The sequence below is a fragment of the Quercus lobata genome, chromosome 10 (assembly GCF_001633185.2).
Source record: "Quercus lobata isolate SW786 chromosome 10, ValleyOak3.0 Primary Assembly, whole genome shotgun sequence".
Lineage (NCBI taxonomy): Eukaryota > Viridiplantae > Streptophyta > Magnoliopsida > Fagales > Fagaceae > Quercus > Quercus lobata.
The window spans coordinates 17477566-17504618 of NC_044913.1; the positions used below are offsets into that span (position 1 = coordinate 17477566).

Sequence of the window (27053 nt, forward strand, 5' to 3'; positions counted from 1 at the left end):
AAAATTATGGAATAAGTATTCCTCATTTATGGGTCAATAACAAAAATACAATAAAACAACTAAGATAATTATAAACAAATAGCTATTTCATCCATGAATTTATTCTTACATACCAAACATACCTTTATTAGAAGAGTCTGAATTTGGTAAGGATGGGGTGTAAAACTCATATTTTATATAATCCAATAAGAAATTGTCACAACAGTTTTTTACTTAAAACTCACTATGTCCTACCACAAAAAATAACATCTTAATAAATTCAAACAAAAAAAAGAAAAAACTTGTAATTAACGAATAAAAATGTTTTAAGGAGACAAAAAAAAAAAAAAAAAAAAAAAAAAAAAAAAAAAAAACCAAACAAACAAACAAACAAAAAGCCTTTAGGCACACACATTCTTCTTACTCACATTTGTTATCATGTCAACTCAAACCATTTTTTATTCATTAATTACAAATAATAATAAAAATGACAACACCAATAAAGGTTTTTCTTTAAAATAATGTAATGCTACAGTTACAAATTATTTTACACTATTTTTACAAATTATTAATGTGGCCAACTTTTTACTGGTTTTCATCTAGACCCACCATTAGCATCATTTTTTCTTTTACCAATAATCACTCATCACTAGGGGTGTTCGCAGTATGGTTTTGGGTCATTTTTAGCACCATATTTTGTAATGCGGTTTATCCAAAACTATAACTGCATCGCATCTCATTTTTGCTGTCACATGTGCAGTGCGATGCGGTTTAGAGTTTAGCTAAAACTATAACTACACCGCACCTCATTTTTGCGGTCATATATGCAGTGCAGTATTCAAGATGCGGTTTGAATAGCTTGAAACTAGTATATTTTTCAAATTTTGAGATTTTCTTGCCCAATCCAAAACTGATTTTTCCCTTTGTTTTTGACTAAGTTTTAAACTATTAAGCTAATCTTTATTTTGGGCTGGCTTTCCTAATCAACACTTGCAAGCTAAGGTTATTAAACTATTAATAATATATTCAATATTAAAAAAATAAATTTATTAATATATAGAGAGGGTAAGGTGTGGTGTGGTTTATGCAGTTTTCTTATTATAAAAACCACAAACTACACTGTACCATGTAGTGTGGTGCACTATTATTTGTGGTGCGGTATAGTTATGTCATTTTGTGGGTAATTTTTATGATTTGAGTGATTTGTGCGGTTTTGTGAACACCCTTACTCACCATATCAGCAATTTGTAAAATTTTTTATTAAAAAATTTGTATTTCTACCATTACTCTTAAAACAATGTAAAAAGAATTCCATTTAGTCCAATTTGAAATTTATTATTCAATCTAAGCCCAAAAAATGAATACCCAAGCATTGAAGTTTTGAAATAAAGAGTTCACACATTTTATTATTATTAGTATGTAACACATGCAAACGCATGAATGTATTTAAAATTAAACACAATTTTTATTATAAAATATAAATAATTAGTCAAATTATTAAAAAAAATAGTATATAACACATGCATATGTATAGATATATTTAAAATTAAATATAATTTTTATCATAAAAATATAAATAATTAGTCAAATTATTCTTTTTAAAAAGTAAACGTAATTAGTTATATATTAAAATTTTCACATAAATTTAATATTATTTATGATCATTTTTTTCTTCTAATTTTTAATAAGATAGAACGTGTGATAATTTTTGTTGTATGGTGATTTTTATTAAGTATATGTGATTTTTTTTTTTTTAATTTTATAGTTCATTAATATTAAATTATTAGTATTTTGCACTCATTAACTCACTTAGTACAAAGATTAAAAAACTTAAGTAGACACATGATACAAACTTAAGTGGATAATCATAATATGATCCCCACATAAATTTAGACATATGACGCAAAATTGAATTCTAATTTCAAATTATAATTGAACTTTCTCTGAATTTTACTTTTATATATATATATATATATATATAGATTATTAATGGACAGATTATTTGTTTAAAGTCTAATTGAGGTTGGACAGGGCGGTGGCTGACAATGCTTGGTTCTTTCTTTTCCCCGGCACTAAGGTTCAGCACCTTCGCACCCATTCCTCCGATCACAAAGCCATACTAATTAAATTGGAAGGTATTACTCCCCATCCTGATCATCCTTTTAAATTTGAACAAATGTGGCTTAGTGAGGAAGGGTGTAGCAAAACTGTTAACTATGCTTAGGGGTCTACTTCGATGAATGCTTCTATGGTTCAGATTGCGTCAAAGATCAAAGTGTGTGGTGAGAAGCTCTTGGATTGGAGCCGCCAGTCTTTTGGCAACATTAGGAAGCAACTTGAATCAAAAGGCAAACAACTCTCCAAGGTTGAGATCAATGCTGCCAAAGGTAATTTTGATTATGAAGTGGTTAAAGTCCTAAGAGCTAATCTTAATGATCTTCTAGACAAAGAGAGTAAAATGTGGCAAAAGAGGTCCAGGGCTCTTTTCCTTAAGTGTGGGGACCAGAACACAAGCTTCTTCCATAGTAAGGCCTCCCATAGATGCAGAAGGAATAGAACCTCGGGCCTTAAGAACTCTGCCAATTTATGGTGCACAGAGAACAGCGAGATCAAAGAGATAGCCTACGAGTACTACCGCTCCTTATTCACTTCATCCCAACCTTCAGATTTTTCAGTTATCATGGAGGCAATGCAACCCTCTGTCTCTGAGGATATGAATACTCACCTCCTTAGGCCCTTTATCAAAGAAGAAGTAGAAGCAGCGATTAAAGAGATGAAGCCCATCACAGCCCCAGGCCCCGACGGTATGCCTTCTTTATTTTATCAATCTTTTTGGTCGTTAATTGGTGAAGATATCTATGCTGCTGTGCTTGATTGTCTTAATAATTGTAAAATCCCTAGAGAAATTAACTGTACCAATATTACCCTGATTCCTAAAGTTAAATCCCCTGAGCTTATTACTGAATTTAGGCCGATCAGCCTGTGTAATGTAGTATACAAAATTGTTGCTAAAGTATTAGCTAACAGATTGAAAGCTATCCTCCTTCATGTGATATCTGAGAACCAAAGTGCCTTCCAAGTTGGTAGGGTTATAACAGACAACATCCTCATGGCTTTTGAAACCCTGCATTACATGAAACACCATCAAAAGGGTAAGTCAGGGTTTATGGCGCTGAAGTTAGACATGAGCAAAGCCTATGACCGGGTGGAATGGATTTTCCTAGAGAATATCATGAAGAGAATGGGTTTTGATGTCAAATGGGTTAATCTAATCATGGAATGTATTTCGACTGTCACTTACTCTGTTCTCATTAATGGTGAGCCTACCCAAGTGATCCATCCCTCTAGAGGCTTACGTCAAGGGGATCCTTTGTCGCCCTACTTATTTCTATTGTGCTCTGAAGGTCTCCATTTTCTGCTCCATAGGGCAGCGGAAGCTAGGCAAATCCGGGGAGTGTCCATTTGCAAAAAGGGCACTCAGTTGACTCACCTATTCTTCGCGGATGATAGTTTGATTTTTTGCAAAGCCTCGCTAGTTGAATGTCAAAAAATCCAAGACCTTTTGGACTGTTATGAAAGGGCATCCGGTCAAAAGCTGAACCGGAATAAGTCCGGCCTTTTCTTCAGCAAATCCACCCCTTCTAACATTCTGGATCAGATCAAATCTTCGCTAGGTGTGCAAGAGATTAAGCAATTTGAGCGTTATCTTGGCCTTCCCTCGCTAGTAGGGAAAAAGAAGAAAGCTAGCTTGCTTTATATCAAGGAAAAAGTAGCAGCAAAACTCCAAGGCTGGAAAGAACAACTTCTTTCCCAAGCTGGTAGGGAAGTTCTCCTCAAATCGGTGATTCAGGCGATTCCAACCTATGCCATGAGCTGCTTCAAACTCCCTCTCACTCTCTGTTCCGATATTGAGGCTTTAATTAGGAATTTTTGGTGGGGTCAAAGGGGTAGTCAAAGAAAGATCCACTGGTCAAAATGGAAAACATTGTGCCAGCCAAAAAGTTTAGGTGGGCTGGGTTTCAAAGAGCTTCAGAAATTCAATGTTGCCATGCTGGCAAAACAAGTTTGGCAGCTAGCGGACAATCAATCCTCTTTGTTTCATAGATTCTTTAAGGAAAAATTCTTCCCAAATGGCTCCATTTTTTATGCTAAAGAGGGTAACGGCTCTTTTGCCTGGAAAAGCATCTTAAAAGGTAGAGACGTGATCAGCAAAGAGTTGCAATGGAGGGTGGGAAATGGTGCCTTGATTCTGATCTATCATGATAGCTACCTCCCCGATCCATTCAACAAGAAAGTGGTGTCGCCAAGAGACTTCCTCGACAATGATGCTCAGGTAGCTGTCCTAATTGAGAAAGAGAAGCGGTGTTGGCTACAGGAAGCAATTGACAACTTTTTCATTCCTCACGAGGCGGCTGTTATCAAATCCATCCCCCTCAGCATTTGTGACTGTGATGATAAGGTGTTTTGGCCTCACTCTCCTGATGGCAAATATAATGTTAGTTCAGCATACAGACTCCTTATGGATGAAGAGTTGAGAGAGTCTCCTTCTCCATTTGATTTAACCCCTGTCAAGAGAATTTGGAAGGGCATTTGGAGTCTTCATGTTCCGAACAGAGTTAAGACTTTGCTTTGGAGAGCGGGTTCAGATTCTCTTCCCTCAAAGGCCAATCTCTTAAAGCATAAAGTGCTTGTTGATGACATCTGTCCTGGCTGTAATATAGAGAGTGAAACCTCCTTTCATGCCCTTTGGTCTTGCACCAAATTAAATTCAGTTTAGGAGGGCACCTTTGATTGGTTAAAGAAGCTTTCCAAAGATTGTAGCTCATTTCTGGATGTCATCCAGCTCTGTCAATCCCACAAGGATCTTGTTGATTTGTTTGCCATGACTGTGTCGCAGATTTGGGCCCGTAGAAACCAACTTAAAGTTGGTGACAGTTCAGCCCCTTTGTGGAAACTACTGCCCTTAGCTTCGGACAACTTGCTGGAATTTCAGAGAGCATCATCTGAGCTCCCAGTAACCAAAAAAATTCTCACCAATGCCAAATGGCACCCTCCACCTGAGGGTTGGCTGAAGGTGAACTTCGATGGGGCTATTTTTAAGGAGAAAAGCCTAGCTGGTATAGGTTGCATCATCCGAAATGACAAAGGTCTTGTAATGGCTGCCTTTACACAATTTATTCCGCTACCTACATCAGTAGAGACGGTGGAAGTGTTGGCAGCGCACAGCGCCATTGGTTTTGCGCAAGAACTTAGTCTAGATCAGATTATTTTGGAAGGTAATTCAGAAACGTGCATTAATGCGCTATCCAAAGGAGGTTGGGAGTCTTCAAGCTTCGGTCACATCATCAAGGATATAAATTTCTTCGCTTTAGCTTTCAGGAGTTTATTCTTTAGTCACACTCGTAGGCTAGGGAATAAAGTTGCCCATAGACTAGCAAGATCAGCCTGTAAGTTTCCCCATTTTCATGCTTGGATGGAAGACATCCCCCTGATATTGTACCTGTGTATATCTCTGAATTGCAGTAATGAAATATCCTTCCCCCTTTATTCAGGGGTGTTTTCTCAAAAAAAAAAATTTTGAGGTTGTAGTGTATTGACTATTGTCGTTTTCTTTTTGGTAATATATAAGAAGATTTTTTGGAGTTCATTTTGCTGTTAGCCGTTATGTGGGCACTGGGCAATAAGTTAATTGCCATTCGGTCTTTTCGGTCCTTTATTATAAAATAAAATAAATAATGGACTCAGGCCTTTATTTTTGTTTTCAAAGCAGTACAATTTTTTTTTAAAAAAAATTGAAATTAAAACTAAATTTTCATTAATAATTTTTATATTATATATGTGTTTGACTTTCACTTTTTAGAAAAAATTTCAAAATACTTTAAAAAAAAAATGTTTGAGACACCATTTCTGTTTTTGAGATTTATTTATTTATTTATTTTTTTTACAAAACTAACATGTAGATTCTATAAATTACCTTCTTCTTTTTTGTGGATAATGATAAGGGAATAAAGTTTATGTACTTAAAAAAAAAAAAATAATGATAAGCTTTAAGAAGCGTGAGATTTTTTTTTTTTTTTTTTTATATAAATATAAACTTCTTAATTTAAGCTAAAATAGAATTTCTATTTTGTATATGTATGTAAAACTTATTCCGGAGACTTGAATCAAAATATAATACAATTTTTTTTAAAGTTGTATTTAGAGCACTAGTATTGGTGGTGCTAAATAGCTATATTACTATTTTTAACACCGCCAAATACCAAAATATGATTACATTGGTGGAGCCAAATCCATATTTTTTGGCTCCAAAGCCAAAATGTGATTACATTGCTAAATATCGTGTATATTTTTTGGTTGTGCATTGTAACTCATATGTTAAAAAAAAAAATTATTAAATTTTTATGTTCAAACTACTTTTTAATAAAAAAATCTATTTTGGTTATGTTCACACAGCTCTTTAGTAAAATTTTTATATTATTTTAATCAATTAACTAAAAGTATAAATTATTGATGTTGGATGTATTGTAAAGTAAGAAGGTAAAATAAATAAAGTAGCTTTTTGTAAAATCATATTACTAAATTTATGATTCTATCAATGTGAATACTCCTAGGCAACTTTAGCTAGCTGCCATTTTGCCAAACAATATATTCAAGTATAAGCCTTGCCATTTTAGAGTTTGCAAAAAAAATAAAAATAAAATGTATATTTGATTCCTCCCCTAAAAAACAATTTTCCTTTGATTGCTTACTAGACGGGTCTTCCCGTTTGAACCGCAGGCAGAAACAAAAAGAAAGCATCGAACTGTATAATTTAACCTTCTTTCCATAATCCTGATGCTCACATCCCACGTGGCGAAACCACAAGCCTCACTGAGCAAAGAGAATATAAAGCCAAAAAAGCGTACCATTTTATATATTCTCTTGTGAATCTGTGATCGTCACTTCCCATTCTCTCCCAAATTTCTCACTTCTTTTTTTCTCTCACACACTATACATAGAACGAACCAGTGAGAGAGATTCACTCACCATGCCTAGGATTGGCTCCGAGACACCAGCGCCGAGCCCTTCTTCATCAATGGCGTCTACGATCAAAGCCTACTCTGTACCTCTCATTCTCTTCGTCGCCGCTATGTTTTACCAGCTCTTCGTCATTCCTAAGTCCTTTCCTATCTCTCATTACGATGGTGACACACTTTTCTTTTGCTTTTCGTTTTTTTTTTTTTTTTTTTTTAATTGAGTTTTGGTTGTTGTTGTTGAATTGTTTTGGTTTTGTGAATTGTAGTTTTGGGAATTAAGAGGTACAGTTCTATTGCTGATGCGAAGGAAGCCTATGAGAAGATTTCAAGCAAGTGGTAATTTATTTTTTTATTTTTTTGTTATTCAATCAATCATTTAGGAATTATTTGAATAACAAAATGGCTATCTTTTGTATCAATTATATAATTTTTTTGTTACTTTCTAAACTAATGTGTAATTTGAATAGTGTGAAGAATGAGAGCACCATACATTTTACTGTTTATACAATTTCAATTTCCTAATAGTTTAAGCTTGTGAGAGCATCAGTCCAGCTTCAAATGCTAGTGCCCACTCTTTTTTTTAAATGACATGAAACCCTTGGCTTCAAATGCTAGGGCCCCACCCTTTTTTTTAAATGACATGGAAACCTCACCAAGGTAGGACCCTTTGGGCCCACCTCCAAGGAGTAAAACACATATACATGACCCCACTTGCCAGAACCGTGTATCAGGTAATCTAAGGGAATCCTTGAACCTAGGATGTCTGGGTCTATAGCTCATCCCAAGCCTCCAATTTGACGGGTAAATGTTGTCCCCCCATCTTATCTCCCATTAATAATATTTAACGTGTTGGACCTCACTTAATAAAGACAGTTTAGGCGCATGTGTGAAGGGGGAGTTGTTTTTTTAAAGCTTCATTACCCAACAACTCATTTGCTAGTTCCATCTTGTGCATGAAAGCTGCAATGTTCAATCAAACTGTTCTTGTAGGCATTTTTTTGCTTCTAGCTTAATTGATTATGTGAGCAACTATCTACACGAGGAACCGACATTTCTCAACATTGTTGATATTGAGTCTTTGTACTTCTGTAGTTGCTTCTGTCCTGCGAGCTTTTATGGTTTTTTACATAAATGTCAACATGACTACGTTTTGAAGGTTGGAGGTCAATGTATAAAATCTTCCAGAGGTGTATAACCTTAATATCAATGTAGTTGTAGCATGTCTCTATGAGATACTCAACTCCCTCTACTCCCCCACCCATTCCCCCCCCCCCAAAAAAAAAGAAAAAGAAAAAGAGAGAGAGAGAGAAATTTGGAAAAGGATAAAGCTATTAGGGTGCTCATAGGTTCATATCTTTTAACCTATAGAGTTTATACTGATACGTGCTACAAAGAAGTCAATGAGAAGGATTGTTAGTACCATGTTTATATTCTTTTTGTATTTTTTTTCAAGCATGCCAATTATGTTTGTTATAATACTAAATAATGTGGTCATTTCAGGAATTCAGGCAATGAAGTTCCCAGTAATGATGATTTTATAAAGGTATGTAAATTCTTCATTCGTGTTCCAAAGGTGATTTCTTTAATTATGATATTCTGATTTTTTTTTCCTATGTTTGTGGCCAAATTGATGATTATAATGTTATCTGCTAAATATTATTCTAATTTCTTTAAAACTATTGTATACAACAACAGTAGCAAAGCCTTAGTCCCAAATCTGTGGGTTGAAAACTATTGTATCTTTGGATATATATTTCCCTGAGAAGATGAGCACTGTAGTTGCATCATTATCATTCTCGTCGTTGTCATCATCATCAATCACACTGTTGAACAGGGCATTGGGCCAAACGGAAAAAGAAAAGAAAAGAATGTATTTTTTACTTTATATATAAAATTTATTGTTAAATTACCTTCATGTAGAAGCTTTTGCTTATCTTCTGCCAATGTTAGAGTCTCTCATGTAATTATTTCGAACAATAAGTCTTCCTACTGTTCTGCATTAAAATTTGGCATTGAGTTTGGTCATCTTTAATTTTGTTAGAGCCCTGTACACAAGTTTAAATGAAGGGATTCTTTAAATAAGTTTGCTAATGATCTGCATCCCAGGCAACAATTCTCCGAGCTAGAGATGCCAGTTCATAAGTTCCTTTCTTTGACAAATTTCCTAAAGCTTTTGCAAATACAAACATGAGTTTTATGATAGATTATTAATTAAGATGATCCTTCCTTGCATTGAGCATTGAAATATACTATGCTTCTTTAGAAACAATAATTTTATAAAAAATATATGATGGGCAGTAATTCAGTACTGTTTGGTAATAGAGCTTCCTTAGGTGCTAGAGGAAATTTTGTTATCTTTATGTAGAAAACTGAGTTTATCTGAATATGAAGTGAATGATGTTTGTCAACTGTTTGGTAATACAAGAGGTCCATGTACTTCAAAATCTGTATTTGTTATAGAATTATAGGTTTTAAATGGAAGTCAAAAACTACTTGTGGAGCTGGAACTATCAAATCGTCCTTGGTTTCTTTGATATTTTGATGACTATTTTGTCTTTTTATTGTGTCATCTCTACTGAAATTTATGGTTTTCCTAACATCAACATTGGGGGCCTCTAAATATGTCTTTCAGTGATAGCATTCTTTTAATTGTGGGTATAATTTGCAGATTCAATATGCTTATGAGTTTCTGACAAATCCTTCATGGAAAAGTAACTACGACATATTTGGCATTGATGAGTATATTGTGAGTTTTAAGGCCCCTTGGCTTATTTATATGAGGCTTTCTATGTTATAATTTGCATTGTGCCCTTCTCCTTTAACTTCTCTGTGTGAGGCCTTACATTGTTTAATTAAATGGCTTTTCTTGGCTGTAGCATGTTATTGACAAGGTCAAAGGGAAATATGCTGGTGAAAGTTTTTCAAAAATAAAACTTCCTCTGCTAGATGCTACTGTTTCCGGTCAGTTAAATTGTCCATTATATTATAATTGACCTGATTTTTTTTTTTTTCAAGGAAAGATATATAATTTGTTCGAATCATGATTCTTATGGGCTAATGCAATTTGTACCCTTTCTTTCTATTAGTTCCCGAAGATGTTAGTCTTAATGTCATCACCTACAAGGATTTCGAGCCTATTTTAAAGGACACACGCCCTTCTCTAATTCAGGTACAATCATTATCAATAATTTTCTGACGTATTATGAGTACTTGTATGCGGTGGGCATCCCTATTTCCTCTTATCTTTTACTCCCCTGGAAGGTTACATTTAGTAAATAAAAGTATGTCATGTTTCATTAAAATCAACTTGACAGACACACACTAATTCCAATTAGTTTCTTCTTACAATTAATAATTGATTAAAAAGCCCCAATGAGAATCCTCCCTATTTTAATTTTTGGATTAATCCCCCTCCCCCCTCTCTTTAGTATCTCAGCAGGATGTCTATACCACATGCAGACTGTTAAATGATTAAATTTAAATGGTTTGGAGAAAAGTTCCACTATGTGTCATTTCAAATGAGCATGCATTAACGTGTACTTTTTATCACATGACTAATTTAATAGACATGGAATTTGTTCAAATGATTTAATGTGTCATCTGATTAAAATAAATGTGGATGGTCTTGTGAACTGACATGTGATGGATTGGAGGAGAATTTTCACTCGGGTTTGGAGAAAAAATTTGTTCTTCATTTTATTAATGACTTATGTTGTCAGCACAAAAATTTTATTATATTTTTAATAGATAGATACTAACTCTTAGTGAATGTTCATTGACATTGGATCAGGTGTTTTCATTTGGGAGCAAACGCTGTGCTCAATTTTTGGCTGTCTGGAAAAGAATTGGTATGTCCTTCATTCGGGAGTACCTGATGTAAATTATCTTATCTGCATGAGTGGGTTTTGTTAAGATATATGTTCTTCATGCTTTAACTACTTGTTATAGTTGCCACTTCATGGTTATTTTGTTCCCATTCTCCCTATGTTCAGTATTTTTGTTGGACGGAGTAGCAAATACCGGTAGTGTGGAGCTTGGTGACCTTCAACTTGCAGCATACTTTGCTGAGAAAAAGCCAACAGGTCAACCTTTCTTTAGGAATGGTGAGTGTACATTTACTCAACATCTCTCTCTCTTGAATTTCAAAGGGTCTTATAGATAGGCCGTTATTGGGTGAGCTTGAGTTCTTTTTAATTCATAAACTCTTGGACTTCATAATATGAAATAAAAATTGATTTTCTAAAGACAAATTGAAATAAGGGGCAGAGTGGTGTAGATATTTTACTGATACATTGTTTATATCTGGATCAAATCAGCTGCCTGAATTGCTCACTCATTCTTTATGACCATATTGTTTGTACTAGTTCATGGGGCCCCTTTTTGGAAGGTTCTGATACTTTTTATTTGTTCTTGCAGTGCATCGTAAATCTTAGTAAACTACCAACAGAAATTTTTTCATTATTGCTGACATGAGATTATGAGAAATTAAAAAGGATTTCTTGATGTACTTCTGTGCCAATATGTTGGTCCTCTTGTGGGATTCCTACTTTAAAGCCATCATCATTTTACACTATACTTTCTGATTTCCAAATTTTCCCTCATTGTTTTGTGTGCTTACTGTGTTGATACTATTCTATAACATCTAGAAGGGCTATTTTTGTAACTTTATAATTCTTTTTCTTATATACTACATCCTAAATAGGATAGTGTTGCCTGCAAATAGCAGATGTAAGTTTGTTACAAATTCTATTATGTATCAATTACAGTGGTTTAATTGCAACCAAGTGCTCTGCATTATTCTTGTTTTTAACTTGCTAGTAATGTATACAGGCCTTCCTTCACTCGTTGCATTTCCCCCAGATTGCAAAACTGCAGATTGTGTTATACAGTGAGTTTTTGCAGTCCACTGGTGAAGCTTTCAGATACTTAGATTTCTTATATATGGAAATATTATGTTGTGTGCTTATTGCACTTCAAAAGGTCATGTTTCTGCTGGATATTATGGAACAATAATATTATAATTATCCTTTTTTTTAGTTTTGATGGGGAGCTGTCAGTAGATGCAGTTACAGATTGGTTTTCTACAACAATACTTGGTTTACCTCGAATTCTTTACTACTCAAGGGACACACTGGTAATATTCAGGATTTCTCTGATGCAATGTGTTGTTTCTCATAACATTATTTCTCCCTTATACCCTTTCATGGATGTGCATTAATATATGTTTGATAATAACCAGAGATTTTGCATAAATTATGGTAATACAAGTAACAAGAAGGAAAGCTAAATATGCTTTAAGAAAGACCACTTCAATGGATCATCTATTAGAGCATTTTCTTCTTGGTTTTACTATTAGTTTTATCCTTCCTCCTGATTTTGTGTTGCATGGTAAGTGCTGCTTACGAGTGAGTGTTTTAAGACAATCTGGAGGGAGGGAAGTTGGATAACTTTGTGGCTTCTAAGCTGTGGTTTTTATTGCTTTTTCTTAGCTGGTCCAGATTTTAAAATTGTAGGGTATGGCACATTTACCGATTTATACATCTAACATCTTTGAAAGATCTACTTGTTTTAATAATCTGTCAAGTAAGATTTGTTATATATTTTCGTAGATTCATCTTTAGACTTCTGTTTTCTTCATTTTTTTTTTGTTGCCTCTCTGATTAATTTTGTTTCCTATTTCACTGTCTGTCCCTATTGAAATGATATGTAACTGAATCAATTTCAGGTACCAAAATTTCTGTCAAAAAGTAGTCCTCATAAGGTACAATCTCCCCCCCCCCCCCCCCTTTTTGGGGCCCCCCCCCCCCCTTCTTTTTGGGGCCCCTTTTTATTCCTGTCTTATCTACATGTTCTCATCATGCAATTTTTCTTCATCACTTGTACTTTGACTACTGGTCATGCTTACGCCATCCAGTCCAGTTTATTAATGAGCTCTTCATTAGTTGCACTGTAAATTTTAGCTATAGGCTTACATTATAAGAAATGCTCTCTCTTTTGAGTTGAGACCAAGTATGTTGTTCAAATTTGTACTGCATTTCCTGTTACAGTTGTGATGTTGTTTTTTCGATAAGTAGTTGTGATGGATTCTCAAATAGGAAGATCTTCAAAATTGTGGCTTGTTTTATTTCAATTCACTGCTTGGACAAAGCACAGTGTATCTATCTTCTGTAGGATTCTTATGTTTGCAACTCACCTCCACCTACTTTGGCAGTCAATGTCCCTTGCTTGGTAACAATTATCTGTATTTATTAAAGTAACTTAAATTTAAATCAATCATTCTGCATTCAATAGTCAACCTGTGTATTTATTTTTTATTTTTTTTGGTAAAAACTTAAAAAAAAAAAAAATTATAGATATACATATGAAACAGGTATACCAATTATAAATTCAAAACACATTCAACTAATGACTAATTTCATCACTACTTATGTAATAATACCTAACAAAGATAATTAAATAAATCAAATTTAAATATTTTCATCACAACCACATTCAATTTGATCAATCTCAAAAGTGATAATAAATGATATATAAGCCAAAATAATAATTATTTCTCATCATATTCATCATCTTGCCTAATATTTCATCTTAATGAATGTTATCTTTATTCTCATCATCTTGAAAAATTATTTATTTATTGGCATCTTCTTCTTCATCATCAACATTTACTATCTATTCTTTTTCTTCTATTTCAAATTATTTTATTTTATTTTATATTTCTCCTTGACATTCTAGTTTCTTGGACTTATAACAATAGTAACAAAAATAAAAAAATAATTATATTGTCATTTAATATTTAATACCTTATTCATGTATATAAAAGGAATTTGCAAATGTGAAAGTGAAGTGTCATGTGTGTAGTCCAAAATTTGTAGGGGAGTGAAGAAAAAACAAAAAAAACTCCTGACAAGTTAATGTTTGGGCTCAATCATGTAGTCCAGCAATTTTGTGTTAAAAAAGCTAGTCTAACAACTTTTTGGACTCAAGTAGCCCAATTTATACTCACATGTCCATGTATCATACGATATGTACAATTCATACAATAGACTTTATTTATCGTAAGATTCATGAGACATTTATGTTTTGTACGATTCATGATCATGGTTGATATATACCTACAATGTGATGCTTTATCCATATGTAATGTATAATACATATCACTTTTCATATGATACCAACAACTATGATTGAACCCACTACCTCAATTTTCACCTTGCTCTTACAAGGTAGCATTTTTTTGATAAGTAATAATGCTTCATTGAGAGTACAATAGATCCTAGTTACACAATAGTGTACTAAGGATACAACAAAAGTCAATCAAAATGATGCATGGAAAGTATAACTATCTAGCAAATGAGGCAAAGAAACAAATGTAAAAACACCCGAAGCATTTATCCACTTGAACAAAGTCTTGAGGAATAAAAGCTTCAAGTTAGGAATCAATCTCTCATGCCCTTCAAAAGCACGAGCATTCCTGTCCCAGCAAATACCCCACATGAGGCAATGAGGGTCATGCCCCAAATTGCCTCATTTCTGTGCCTGTTAAACTTGCTCGGCTAACTGGCTAAGAGCTCTACAACACCTCTTGGCATGACCCAGTTAATCCCAAACAGGGAGAACACTATATTCCACATCTCTCTAGTGACAGGGCAATGAAGAAGTAAGTGATCAATGGTCTTCACACTCCTCTTACACATACAACACCAGTCAACCATCACTATCTGGCACCTCTGCAAGTTATCAATAGTCAAGATTTTCCCCAATGCTGCTATCCAAAGGAAAAAAAAAAAAACCTTTGTTGGTAATTTAGGTTTCCACGAACTCTTCCATGGAAAAGATTGTTGAGTTGTGGAATGTAACACCTTCTAGTAGGATCTACTTCAAAGCCTCCCGAGAAGAAGGATTGCTTATCCGCTCCACCCCACATCAATGATCCAGAATAAATCAAATCCAAATAGGTGGCAACCAACTTTACCCCCAGTCATGGGCTTATGAAATCAGAAACATATAGATTTAGTGACCTGTCAACTATGGTGTTGGAAAGATAGATTGATGTTTATTTTTAGCAATATCTCCCCCCCCCCCCCCTCTCTAATTATGTCTCTAATTTTTGTTATTCAAAGTATAGTTGACATCATGTATTTATTCAATATATATCTTGAATATTAGTTAAATATGACTTGCTCTTTTTGCTGATGCCATTAAGCAACTTCCTTCCTTCCATGCATGAGATTTTGTGTTAGGCCAACCCATCAAATGTGACTTAGGTGGAGTTTAATAAAAATGAAGATAATATAAAATTTCTCTACATCTTTTCAGAAATTAGTAAGAGGAACTCTTAAGGTTACAGGATTTTGTTTGTACTTCTCCATGATGGAAATGATTTCTTTCAATTTTTATGAACATATAATAAAAGACAAATTTTGCATGTGGATCTTATTATCTAACATTTGTGTTAAGGAGAAAAGCCATTCAGTCATCAAATGATGTTAGAAATATGGATCTGGTCCAAGACACTGCTATAAATTAGAACAGCAATATCAGTTGAAAGTTAAAGGCAACAACCATTGTGATACAAATAGCCTAGTATTCTTTCAATGGGTCCTTTTTCACACCCAATTCTCCTCCTTAATTGGAAAGACATTGTCCTTACATTCTATATATCCTCTAGGGCCACCAATGATACAAATTTAATTACATACGCATAGACAGATCCAAATGCTATTTAAAAATGCTGGAAATTAATTTAGTCTTTTTAATATTGATGAATATTGTTCTTGTAAATTCTTGAATTGATTAATTTGTGAACCAATTCTGATACAATATATTTTGAGTTGCTTCACTTTTCTTTAATAACTTTGTTTTCAATGACTGGTTGGTTTACTTCTCCTTGCTCATAGGTAAGAGTCATTTTCTTCTCAAAAACAGGGGAGCGTGCTGCTCCATTTGTACGTCAAGCTGCTCAAAGTTATTGGGCATATGCCTCTTTTGCATTTGTACTATGGCAAGAAGAAGATTCTTCCTTTTGGTGGAACGGGTTGGTGGATATACTTTAATGTCTTCTAGGGTGCTGCATAAGCCTGTGATTACATGAAAGATGATTCTGCATAGGTCTAATTTTGTGTCAAGTGTATCTAAAAGTTATGAAAATATTTAAATCAGAAATATAAATTTATTCACCAATTATTGTTTGATCTAGAATCAGAACCATTAAAGGTTTAGTCTTCTTTACAGTAATGCTGGATCTTGACACTTTCTTTGACTGACAACAGGTTAGGAGTGGAGTCTGCACCTGCCATAGTTTTTTTGAAAGATCCGGGTCTCAAACCTGTTGTTTACCATGGCATGTTGTTCTATTTAACTTTGTGCCTCAAGAACTATGTGATATAAGTTCTGTGCTTTTATACAAGCTAAGTTGTGCGTTTTATGCAGGTTCGGTTAACAGTTCGCGGTTTTCAACTATTATGGAACAGAATAAGCAGCAAGGTATCACTACTGTTTTTACTTACTAATGAGTGTATTCTTCTAATATTGTTGGTATCTAAGTTATTTTTGCCTTGTTATTTTACAAAGTTTAAATCATATACAGGATTTTTCATTTTATTGTTAATATGCTGGTTCAGTTGTATGAGAACCTAGCACTAGTTCTTGTTATATTAGGAGAATCAATTAACTTAAGATTCTACCTGCTATTACTATTGCACTTGTTGATTTAGAAATTTTTTTTGGTCTTTTGGTTGTCTATTGCTTCATTTTCCTTGTCCTCTCTCTCTCTCTCTCTCTCTCTCACACACACACTGAGTATTTCTTTGTGCTCTTTCTCTTTTATGTCTTGTCAGCATTCTGTCTATAATCATAATTAATTAGGTACAGTAAATTGAAGTCCTAAGTATTGGCTTTCTACATTGTTCTAGTAATTATGTCAAGTAGTTCATGACTGACTTATGTTTCTGTGGAGTTGTCAATACCTAGGTTGGAGTAAAGTAATTGGTTTAAGATTATTCTCTACAATTGTTTTCTCTTTTCATTGAGATTATCTAGGAAAAAGCTTCTTGGTATTTGCTTGCTCGTTGACGACATAAGCTTGCTAGAGTCTTTGAGATTTAAAATATAAAGTTTCTAGCATAAGCAGAAGAGAGTCAGAATAGTGGCATTAAAGGTAGGAGCAGAAATGAGGGATTTGTGAATGACCAATACCTAAACTACTGGTTCTCATTGTCTGTGATATGTTATGCATGAGTGGAAAAAAGTGAACAAAAAGTGCTTGCTATATAAGATTAGGACGGATGTAATAGAGAGGTGCTTTGGAGGTTTTGTATTTTTGTTAATTTTCATTTGATTTAAAGATCTTTTTTTAAGATGATTATGTGAGCAGCCACACAATGTGACTGGGTTGGCTTAAAAAGACAAGGAACATATAGACCGAGTTTTTTGTGGCAGTGGTGACATGAAAGAAAATAATTGAATGATGGATGCTTGCATATTCTAACCAAAAAAAAGTCACCCCCACCTTTTTGGGGGGTGGGGTGGGGGGGGGGGGGGGGGGGGGGGGGGGGGGGGGGGGTGGTAACTAGTCTACTATTTTAAAATGACAACCTGTAATTGAGAGCTGATCCACAACTATTTCTCACTTTTCCACATGTCCATATTTAATTATGGAACCTGCACATAGGGCGTGCCTCCCATCATTTACTTATTGAGGAGTTTCTCTGGTCTTCTTTTCCCTTTTTGTTTTAGTCTTTTAAACCCCAACTTGGGTTTCCTAGTTGTGTAAATACGGGTTGATGCGTCATTGCTTGGTGCCTGCCTTCATTGTTGCCTTTACACATGAAAGGCCAACACTTCATGCCATTACTAATGAACAGCACTTAGGGAAATAATGACATTCTTGTATCCCTATCTACTTCTGAAGCTATGTGTGTCAATAGTAATGCTTATCATAGTATTATAGGTTGTAATTGTAGATGAATGAAAGATATATTGTGATGGAAATATTGGATTTATATAAACTTTGGATGTATGGTCGAATAGCTTTGGTAGCTTCACTACTTTGACATATTTTCAAATTTTAAGGCTGGAGATGTTGACCCATACATTTTGGTTTCATTGTAATGTCTTTGTCAAGTTAATTTCAGCTGTTGAAGCAGCAGTGTACACTTGCATAGTTGTATTAGGTTAAATTAAGCTGTGTAATACTATTTAATAAATTTTAAGGAATCAATTTGCTGTTGAATCCCCTTGTCTGATCCACCACCTGCTGATTAAGTGCGTACTATTAAATTAACTTATTAGAGCATTCGCATCAGTTCATGTAAAAATTTCTATCTATTTTAGCATAAGAACCTACTTTTTCTATTTTGCATACTCATTTTTCAAAACATCTTACATTAGGTTACCTATTTTACACAACATTTTATTAAAATATTAATTTTTCTGGATTTTTTTTGTTGTTTCGCTTTCTTCATACAACAAAAACCATCCATTCTCTTCCTACATCCTTGGGATACATAAAGAAAGAATAAAAACTAAATGAATAGTGTCAGTGTAAATTTAAATGGTTACTGTAACAAACTTATAAATTACACAATTATACATTGACTAAGAACATTCATATAAGTCTGTGTATAATAGAAAAAAGTGTAGAATTTAGACAATTTACAAGTTTGCTACACTAATCGGGTAAATTTACATTGTCACTATTCATTTTGTATCTAGTATTTATTCTTTCTTTACATATTTCAAGAATGAAGGAAGAAAGTGAATGGTGGTTGTTTTGTGTGAAGAAAGAGAAAATTTTTAAAAATCAAGAAAAATTGATATTTTATGGAAATGTAGTGTAAAACAGATAATTCGATGTGGGGTATTTAAAAAAGTGAGTATGTAAAATAGAAAAAGTAGGTTCTTATGCTAAAACAAATAGAAGTTTTCACATGAGCTGATGTGAATGCTCTAATGTGGGCCATTTTTAGGTAAAACTAAGTAAATTTTACACATTTTTTTATTATACACCCACCAATGTGAATGCTCTTATCAATACAAAAACAAAAATGTTTGAAAATGACTTATCGTTGGATTAGGCAAATTCTGTCATTGGCATGATGTTATGAAAGTTAGGGTGTGAATCATATGACTGGCCTCCCATCTCATGGCTGTAAAAAAATTTATGTTTATTGCCATCTTGATTAATTATGGAATTTGGAAGTTTGAATAGCTTTGTTTGCTGAAATGACACCAAATTTTTTTGAAGCAGACTTTTTATGCACTTAAGAAGGAACTTAATTGATTTTCTTGCCTTGTGTTTTCAGAGCTTCCTCAACTAAGGAGTGTGACATCAATGGAGCTGGGTTGTGATGCACATGGCTATTCTCGTGCTGGAGTGGATACCACAACTTGGTACTGTGCTGTTCTGGCAGGAAGGCTTGGCCCTGAACTTGACAAAATGCGTGAAGTAAGCTTCTCTCTGTTTGTGTTTTTTGATTATTTGAGCAACTTCAGTCTTAATGTTTGTGTTGTTTTCCTAAGGCTTTTTTCAATACCACATAATATACTTGGTGCTTCTAATATTTGATTGATGCAGCCAGCTAGTAATGATTTTTCAAAGATAACTTTAATATTTCTTGAAGTCTGGTCAGTTTATTAGTTAGTCCTTTATTTTGTAGTTTGTGTAGAATTTAAGTCAGTCAAATAAGTCATAATTTGAGTCAGTAGTCTTTTATGACCTTTTGCCTGCATAATCTTGGAACTGAGGAAAATAATTATTATGCAAGCTGTCACTAGAGAATGTAGTGCTATTTATATGTCAAGTATGGGTTAACGTAAGGCTTCTTTTACCAATTAATATATCTATTTTAGAGAATCATTCTCTACAGCCCTTTTTGGGTTTGTTTCTTCATCTATTCTTTCTGTTCTCCTGTTTTTCTTTTCTTTAAATCAGTTCCAGCAACCATTGGTTACTTTGGACTGCATCAATATTACATATAAATGAAATTGTATCCTGTGTTTTTTTCTTACCATTTGAAGCCACTAGTGTGCATTCATCCAGAAGTTTCTTTATGAGCACTGCTATACACACAAATTTTAGAGTGATGTGGCATACTCTTCACACCAAATGCATGGGGTTGGTGCTCTGTGTTAGTAGTTTCTTGATGACAAAATGCTTCCACATCATTTTTTATGAACCTTTCTGAAATTTCTTTTGTAACAAAACCATCCCCTTCCTTTTTTCTTCTTCTTTTGCATTGCTGTGGTTTATTTGGAAAGAAAACAGAATAATTAATCTGATTATAGGTGATTAATTTGAGGATTCCCACTTTAGTGGATATTTGTGCACATGCATATTGGATTGCTGTGGTCACACTGTTTTGGATTATTTTGTAGGCAACATATGATTATAGATTTATAAAGCTTGATTATATATCTATATAATTTTATTACTTATAGTGCTCTGCATTATACATCTTGGGATATACTTAATGAATCCATCGCTCTTACAAAAAGCTGAAAAGTATGGACAGAGTGAAGGAGTAGGGGGGAAGAAAAAGTAATATACATGTGCTTTAAGACCCATCCAAATTGTCTAAAATCAACTGACAAACTTACATGTGCTTTTAAGACCCAAATGTTCTTCTAGTTTAGGAAATGATGTAACTTACATAGGTTCATAGACCATGCGCAGGGTTCAAGAATTGTTGTCCAATGATGGTGATTTAAAGGAAGCAGATAAAGTTGAATCCTTCTCACCCGCTGCAGCAGCTCTAAATAGTAGGCGATTAACTTTTGTTTGGCTTGATGGGGAAGCCCAAAAGGTAAATTTTTATCCCAGTTATTGTATCAAGCATGCTGTTGATTTAAAGTTAAGTCATGCTGAATGCACATGTATAGCATTTGTCAATGAATATTATGTGGATTTTGCAAGTGATACTATATGTTGATAGCACTAGGTTAAAAAGTTATATCTCATGGTCCAGTTTGGTTGGGTGCAAAAGATAGACGGATGACCAAGACTTTGCCAAACTGTGGACAAATGTAACTATCAACTTGATCAAGTTATAGAACCTAGTTGTATTATTCATCAAAAAAAAAAAAAAAAAAGAAGAAACTAGTTGTATTATGAAAACATAAAAATGTTTTAAATTGGATCATAATTTAGTTTTGTTGCAACGAGGATATTAGAATAATGGATAAATGATTAAATTCATCATTTTTTAATGGTTTAAGTTTTTGGGACAAATAGTAATTTATCATGGTATCAAAACTAAGTGCCAAGAGCCTTGTAACTCAACTAGCATCTCCTGGTGTTTTTAACAGAGGCATCTAAGGTTCAAATCCTCCCTCCTCCAACTATCAAATCATTATAAATAAAAAAAAAGGTTTAATTACCATTTTATTCCCTAACCTCTATCCTATGTTTCAAAATGGTCCCAAATGTTTTAAATGTGTCATTTTAGTCCTTAACCTTTTGATGTTGTGTCAAAATAGCACTTGCTGTTAAGTAATGGATGGAAAAATCTGTCATGGCAAATGGTGGGATTAAAATAATAATTTTGATGCTTATTGGATGCCACCTGGGATGCCATGTGGCATTTGTTATTATCAAAAAAACTGTGTAAAAAAATACTACCTAATCTGCCAAACCTACAACCGGCTGCCACACCAATCTGACTAAAATAAAAATTTCTCAAACTCCATTGCAACCCAAACGCTGAAGGAGTGAAAGATCTATGAAACCCACAGCAATCTACGGCACCCAAAACAAACACACATCGAAATCCACAGGACGTCCTTGAAAGTCACATATAAAGGTTAAGGAACGATAGATCCATGTTTACAGAAAATCACTAAGCCACCACGCAATACAAACAACCTCATCTGAAATTTTGCATATTCACTTTGAAAGAAGCAAGATCATCAGACCATGAGGAACCAAGAGGCCTCCAGACATAGAAGTATACGGGCTATTAATTGTAGGTAGAGTCAAGGCCAGACTGAACTACGAGTGTTGTTGTGGAACAGTGACTTGATCAAACTGTTCCGAAGAAAACTGTGGAGATTTCAGGGAGGAAGCAACAATCTGGTTCTCTATATTCTTTTTGTTTTCTTTTCTTTTCTAAAACTTTGATGTTAACGGTTGAAGTAACAGAGGTGGATGGAAGGAGCTGATTACGTCTGCTCTCAAAGATAAGGGTGTGAATTGATACTTTTAAACATAAGGGACCAAAATGACAACAAATACAAACTAAGAGGAACCAAAAGGTATTTTTTCCTAAAAAAATGTAATTTGCTATTGCCTTAATGTGAAAATTAGATTCTTTCCTGTTAGTTCCTTCTTTCAAAATGCTACTTACCATCTTATCCTAGTTTGTCCTAGATAAGTAGATATAATATATTTGAGTACTAAATATGCAAATGTTTATTCTAGTACATAGACATACTGCATAAAAATCAACTTCAGTTTAAATGCTTGCCACTGGGCTTGGATTCCTATCATTTTTTGTGTACAAGCATTACCTGTAAATCCTTTTTGAGTTCTCAGCTCCATACAAATGAAATGAAATTGATTTATATAAAATCATTTCTCCTGTTATTTGTAGCAAAGTTGGTTCTCTTGGGATATTACTGGAGTGAGATTCTATGTCCTTTTGATATGGACAATTAAAACCTTTTGCTTCCTTTTATTTCTCCTGCACTTACTGATACTTCAAAATCTTCCACTGTTTCCTTGAAAAGAACATCTGTACTCGTGTGGTTGTTAATCATATATGCAGATAGCTTTGATAATTCAAACATTTAATTGCTGTCATAGCAAGAGTTAAATGACATTATTGACAAGCTTTTCCCTTAGGCTTCTGAAAGAGGCTTAGCATGAGAAAAGCAGATATAACTAGCATCTAATATACTATTGTAAGATGATTTTGCATAAATTAATCATCTACTTGAATGAGAATTTGTCTGCAACTTTTACAATGCCCAATCCTGTGCAACTGTATCAAGCTCTGACTGCTTGCGTAATTGTTTTTTATCCAGAAATACTGCTACTTCTGCCTCCATAGTGGTAATAGCTCTGAATCTATCTATGACACTTGTGGACCAAGGAGAGACATGGCTGATGTACCTCGGATATTTATTGTGCGTTACAAAAGAAATTTTACCGAAGAGAATTTGAAAGTTGAGACAAAGCCAAAAGGCATATGGGATACTATGAAAGGTGATGATGTGGCTCCTGCTTCACAGCTTGTGGCAAGATACAGTGGTTCGGATGATAGTTTACAGGTATAAATGCGGTACTGGGAAATTTTCTTCAGCTGCTAGAATAGTGATTTATATGACATTGCCTTATTTTAGATTCAAATTCAACTGTCAGTCTATGATCATGAGTTCTTGTTATTGTTTTTTTGGTGATTATTTTATTGTTTGAGACATATCTCAGCCTGAAGAATTATTGCATGTAAAACCCCTTTTTATGACAAGGTGCACTTGCCTTCAATGTGTTTTATTTTACTGCAGATTATCGAATGGATCTCAAACATAATCAAAGATGGTGACTCCAGGGATCTGCCCTCATTTGTAAGCTATTTTCTTGTTCCAATTTGCAGATTCTTTAAACAAGCCTAATCTTGGAAAGCTTTCTTTTGTATACACTTAGTTCTTTTACCTGATGCTTATATTTGTAATTTGGGGGCTTTGGCATACCTAGTCATCTGCAAAATCTTTCCTTGAGGTGTATTTGGTTTTGAGCGCCTCATAAAAGATGGTCACAAATTATAATATGCACAAATTTTTGACATACATTTGTGGAACCATCATATTTCCCATAGAATGATGGGACCACTTTCCCTGTATGTCCTGCTTGGAGCACGTGGGGGCAGGAGGTGGTGAATATGTGCGTTGTGAACCATCACTGGTATTACATTATAATTAATATTAAAACATAAAAAACCTGCAGTTCGAGAAGTGCAATTTTGATGCCTTTCATTCTCTTCCTGATGCAGAGAACTAAAACTCCTGAGCTTATTCCGGAGGATGCAGATCCTATTTGGGTTAGAGGAGCCCAAAAAGTACTTTCAAAAATCACATTAAAGCAAAGGATTCATGGCATCATAAGGGGAATCTATGATCGTTTGGGAGATCCAAGGAATGGTCCATATTTGCTTCTTGGGGCATTAATGTCTTTTGGTGCCATCTGGCTGCGAAGGAGTCGACCAACTCCTCCAAGCCAGTCAAATCAACCAAGTCAACCAAGTCAGCCAGCAAATGTAAGTGATGGCTTGGGATCTCTCTCTTTGATGGTATTTAAGCTTTGTCAATACTCAATAATATGTGCTACTCTTATTATGTTTATTGCTTATGTGAATTTTACGTGATTATACCCAAAACCTATGAAGTTAGACAAAGAGGGAGAATAAATAAATAGGCGAAACTACAATATTGGTCCCTCAAGTTTACTTTGTATGCGCAATTGGTCTCTTAAGTTTAAAGCGTGCGCAATTAGTCCCTCAAGTTTTCAAAATGAGCAAGATAAGTCCTTTTACTAATTGCTGTTAACGGTGTTACTTATATGGCCTATGGAACAATGACTTGGCATTTTGTTTTAATGATGTGGCATATTTTTAATTAAAAAATTACAAACTAAAATTACACATGAGAAACATTATTTACCAAATTAGAAAACTATTTTCTACCTATTGTAAACACCTAGCTACGGCTTAAAAAAAAAGCAAACACCCAGCCAGCCACGAGGCAGAGAAGGGGAGAGATTTCATTGTTACGGAATAGACAGTTGAGCTTTGATGAAAGAGAAGGTTCTTCTGATTCTGCTTCAAGTAGTACAATAACTAGAGTTTTGAAAGGAAAGGCTCCTCTAAGATCCAATTGTAAGTGTGCTTAATGGTATCGTTGGTGAGACCTATAAAAGCAGAAGGACTGTGCTTGAAGTGCTGAGAGAGTTGGATGCTGATTTAAATCATTGGGTGTATGGTAGCGTTGCAGGTTTGAAAAGGGTGACATAATAGCGTTGCAGTACGGTAGCGTTGTGGCGGCTGGGGCTTGTTGTTCCCTCTCTCCCCTTCTCTATCTCGTGGCTAGGTTTTTATTTATTTATTTTTAAGCCGTGGCTGGGTGTTTACAATTGGTGGAAAATAGTTTTTTAATTTGGTAAATAATGTTTCTCATGTGTAATTTTTTAATTAAAAATATGCCACATCATTAAAATAAAATGCCAAGTCATTGTTCCGTTAGTCACATAAGTAACACCGTTAATAGCAGTTAGTAAAAGGACTTATATTGCTCATTTTGAAAACTTGAGAGACCAATTGCACATGCTTTAAACTTGAGGGACCAATTGCACACACAAGGTAAACTTGAGAGACCAATATTGTTGTTTTGCCAAATAAATATTGAGAGATTACTTCTACATTTTACCTTCTTGAAAGCTGAATGATCATGATTGCTTACCTAGTCCAAATTATGCGTGTGTGGCTCATAAATGCTATTTTATCATCTTAATTAATGTTATCCTAGCAAGAAATGAATCTATGATTTACTTTTTACAGATGATCTTTTCCATTTTTCTTATATTTATCCTTTTGGGTTATTTTACTTCTACTCCTTCACAGATGTAGCTCTTCATTTAGTTTACTATAGCTGTTGCTCTTTGCAAATCCAAGTCATCCAGTCAGTGGCATTATATATATTTTTCTGCAATTTAGATGTATAGACCACCAGTGTGACAAACTGCAATATGCATGTTTACAGGATGAAAGTAGACCAAAAAGGAGAGGCAGGGCTAGAGCAGCGTCAAACAAAGATAAACCTCCTTCCATGACTGACGTGGATCCAAAAGATGCATTCCAGATGCCGTTTTCTGATTCTGACTCAAACTCTGAGTAGTAGATGCTGCTTAGGAAATGGAATTTTTTTTAAGTATGATTGTTAATTTTGTAAGCATTAGTAACGGTAGAAAATTATAGATGTTTTATGATATGATTATGAGAACAACTCATACCTCACATGTTTATAAGTTTTAGACAAATATATCTAACTTCCAGGGGCAATTGAACTTTTATTGGAAATGTCACGTGGCGTATTTAAGAGAACATTCAACATCATTCTACATAATGTCGAGGCGTGGCTTGGTGGCGATCTGATCTTGATTCTATTTATATTGTTGATAGCTCATAGCTCTAGTGTTGCTTTTTCTCAGTGCCTCAAATATAAGAAAAACACCAAGTTCAATTAATTGTATCCTCTTTAAGTTTGGGATAATTATAATTTTGTTCTCTCAAATTTAATTTTTGTCAATTCCATGACTAAACATTACAAATATTGAGAATGTGGGTGGTGATGTGATGGAGGAATAGGAGTTGTCATTATTGGAATGGATGAGGAGTTTCTTGGCCTCAAAAGCTTTCCTCGGTTATTTAAGTACTGATAGAATTACGATTAAGTAATTAACATGTTAACCACATACATACACGCAAATATTTATTAATGCTCACGTGGGTTCAGTTATAATTTAGCCTCTTAACTCTACCAAGATCTCAATGGTATCAGTGGATGGACGTCGTGAGAATCAACTTTGTGCTCTTGAGAATTCATTCTAGGATATTGACCCAAAAACCACATGGGAATAAGCTTTTGTCACTGACCACTCACCTTTGATGGTAGAAAGGCAAGTTTATGGGCATAGAAAGACGGAGTGAATGGATGTGTATGCGGATTAACGAGTCTTGTGTGGCAACTTGGTGATTGCCAACGACAAATGTAAAATTTATTTTCTATACATGCATGTATAAAAGGGAGGATTCTCATATTTCTTTCTTGAAATTTCCACCAATTTTGTATTTTAATGTTGGCAATGTGAAAATGGTGTTGTTTACAAAATTTTCTCTTAGCTTTTTTTTCTATACATCTTAAGTGGGGGATTGAGATTGAAATCCTAGACACTTCCATTGGAAATACTAAAAAATGCTAATCTATCTATATAATATTTGACTCTAAAAAAAATCTTAGTATCTAAAAGCTAAAACATGATATTTATTGTTGTTACACTACTATTGAGCC

The 27053-nt window shown here is 34.2% G+C and overlaps 1 protein-coding gene across 1 annotated transcript; it reads left to right on the forward strand.

The window, feature by feature from the left end:
- Positions 1-6805: 6805 nt before the first annotated feature.
- Positions 6806-26229, forward strand: LOC115963660. Its single transcript, XM_031082749.1, has 20 exons — positions 6806-7163; positions 7262-7331; positions 8496-8538; positions 9664-9741; positions 9872-9956; positions 10082-10164; positions 10786-10843; positions 10988-11098; positions 11826-11883; positions 12033-12129; positions 12721-12756; positions 15896-16032; positions 16268-16338; positions 16428-16481; positions 19301-19443; positions 20660-20800; positions 23019-23264; positions 23499-23558; positions 23984-24247; positions 25746-26229. The coding sequence occupies exons 1-20, from the start codon at positions 7007-7009 to the stop codon at positions 25878-25880; spliced, it is 2127 nt and encodes a 708-aa protein (XP_030938609.1). The 5' UTR covers positions 6806-7006; the 3' UTR covers positions 25881-26229.
- Positions 26230-27053: the final 824 nt, after the last annotated feature.